The sequence below is a fragment of the Cryptomeria japonica genome, chromosome 2, assembly GCF_030272615.1.
Source record: "Cryptomeria japonica chromosome 2, Sugi_1.0, whole genome shotgun sequence".
NCBI classification, from domain to species: domain Eukaryota; kingdom Viridiplantae; phylum Streptophyta; class Pinopsida; order Cupressales; family Cupressaceae; genus Cryptomeria; species Cryptomeria japonica.
Window position 1 is genome coordinate 28,083,564 of NC_081406.1, and position 2,479 is coordinate 28,086,042.

Genomic DNA, 2,479 nt, shown 5'->3' on the forward strand with positions numbered 1-2,479 from the left:
TATTCTAGGATTGTCTATATTCACCAAGACACCAAGAAAGAACATCACGGGAGGCTCTTTTTTCAGTTGCCATTTTTTTCACATATTAACATGTAATTCTCTGTAGTACAAGCTTTGGAAGATATTAAGCTAATTATTTAATCATCAAACTTTCCTGTTCCATTGATATCTGACCTGTAATTTCTCAAGTTCATTGGTTAAAGTATCTATCTGCCTCTTTTTGATTAGCACTCACCTCTAAACATTCATTTGAGCATTATTTTCTCCAATGCAAAACATTGTAGCTTTCTGCTAATTTTATCTCTTCCATTTTGTGTTGTGATTAGATGGGTGGAAGTTGTCAACTTTCCATTTTATGTCTGTTGGTGGTGAATAGTGTTCAAACATTTAAATATTTCTTTTGTAAAATGAGATTTTGTTCCTTTACATACTTCAAATAATTTCAAATAATTCTTCATGTCATAAATTTGCAGGGCCGGGGTCAACTAGATGATTTCCGATTGCTAACTTTGCCAGATCACTATCTCGAGAAGTTCATGCTTGAAGATCCTATAGGAGGAACACATTTGAATATTTTCATGGCTGGCTTGAAAACTGCTCATCGTCTTGTGGCAGTCAGCCATACCTATGCTTGGGAATGTCAAACACAGGAAGGTGGGTGGGGCTTACATGATGTACTTAAAGAAAATCGATGGAAACTCAGGGGAATTGTAAATGGAATTGACAGTGAGTGGAATCCAGAATTTGATGTCCATCTGATTTCTGATGGATATGTCAACTATTCTTTAAATACACTTGAAACAGGCAAGGCCACATGTAAATCAGCATTACAGAGAGAGCTTGGCTTGCCTGTATGCTCTGATGTCCCATTAATCAGTTTTATTGGTAGATTAGATCAACAAAAAGGAATAGATGTTATTGCAGAGGCCATGCCTTGGATGATGGAGCAAGATCTACAGTTAGTGATGTTGGGGGCAGGAAGAGAAGACTTGGAAACTATGTTGCATTCCTTTGAGGTTCAATATCGTGATAAGTTTCGTGGATGGGTGGGATTCTCTGTTAGAACAGCCCATCACATTATAGCGGGAGCAGACATTCTATTAATGCCATCAAGATTTGAACCTTGTGGACTAAACCAATTGTATGCAATGCAATATGGAACCATTCCTGTTGTTCATGCCGTTGGGGGGCTGAAAGATACAGTCAAGCCTTATGATCCACTTGCAAACTCTGGCACTGGGTGGACATTTGAACCTGCAGAATCAGCAGCATTGATCGATGCACTTGGGAATGCCTTACGGACGTATCATGACTTCAAACAAAGTTGGTTGTCACTCCAGAAGTGTTGTATGAGTCAGGACCTTAGTTGGGACAATGCTGCACAACAGTATGAGGAAGTTCTTCTTTCTGCAAAATATCAATGGTGACTCATTGAACACAAGCATGACTGGATATGCTAGCATATGCTTAATTCTATGCCATTCATTGATATATACTCTGTTAGTACGAAGCTCTTAACATATTCTTAACAATAATGGGAAAGAAATTTCCCAATTAGTATTGTTGGTGAATCACTTTCTAGAAACTTGTAAGCAGTGATGAAGAGATGGCCTGATTCCAATTCCAAGAGCAAACATGCCAATACATAGCCTGCAAACAATAAACGAGCATTTCACGTCATGATCATACCAAGCACCTGCAGAGATTGTCGGTGATTCCTAACTTCACTTGATTCTGTATCTGTCCGTTGAGTTTTGGAGCAAGCTTTGCAAGCATGCTTTAATTCTTGTAACTAGACCTGAAGGAATCTGTTGTGAAACAAACATCATAGAGTTGTCTCTTCCTCAACATGTCCCCAAATATATATCATTTGTTATTACATATATTTCTAAATGTTCTTGACCTTAAAGAGGGTTGTCAGTGCTGGTGGTGGCTCGCATTCTAGAAATTTTTGTAGGCTTGATCAGGATATGCACTGAATCTGATCATAGAGGAAGTACATCATATGGTGTCTGCCTAAGAAAATGTTCAGCGTTTTGCTCTTATTGGAGAAATATTCTCAGGCTTTTCAATAATCCTTTTCTTTTTAGTTTAATCAAATTGTTGATCACCCTTCCTGGCTCTTTCTGCAAGCTTGTCAAGGATATTTTAATTATTGAAATTGAACTGGAATTAAATTATTGTACAGCAAGCATTGAATGAGATCAAAATCTTCTGGCAATGTGGTTGTATTAATTTATCTATTCATGTTCTTCTACCAATGAAACACTTACCTGCAAAGTTTCCCCTTCTTGAAGAGTGATTTCATACTATCTAAATGAAATTTGAAAATTCTAACATTCCTCAAGGAAGAAAACAAGGTAGAGCATTTTCTTGGTCGTTTTCTTTATAAAATTAACAGTCTTCACTGCTTTGGATTCTGGAAGTCACATCTAGCGAACTCCTTACAGCAAGAAATATGATCACATTAGCAATGGCA

The 2,479-nt window shown here is 37.4% G+C and overlaps 1 protein-coding gene across 1 annotated transcript; it reads left to right on the top strand.

Moving 5' to 3' along the window:
• Positions 1-449: 449 nt before the first annotated feature.
• On the top strand, positions 450-2,221 carry LOC131048504 (granule-bound starch synthase 2, chloroplastic/amyloplastic; the record flags this gene model as incomplete). Its single annotated transcript, XM_057982466.1, has 1 exon — positions 450-2,221. A coding segment is annotated over one exon (978 nt), but the record flags the coding sequence as incomplete, so codon positions are not given.
• Between the last annotated feature and the right edge of the window lie 258 nt (positions 2,222-2,479).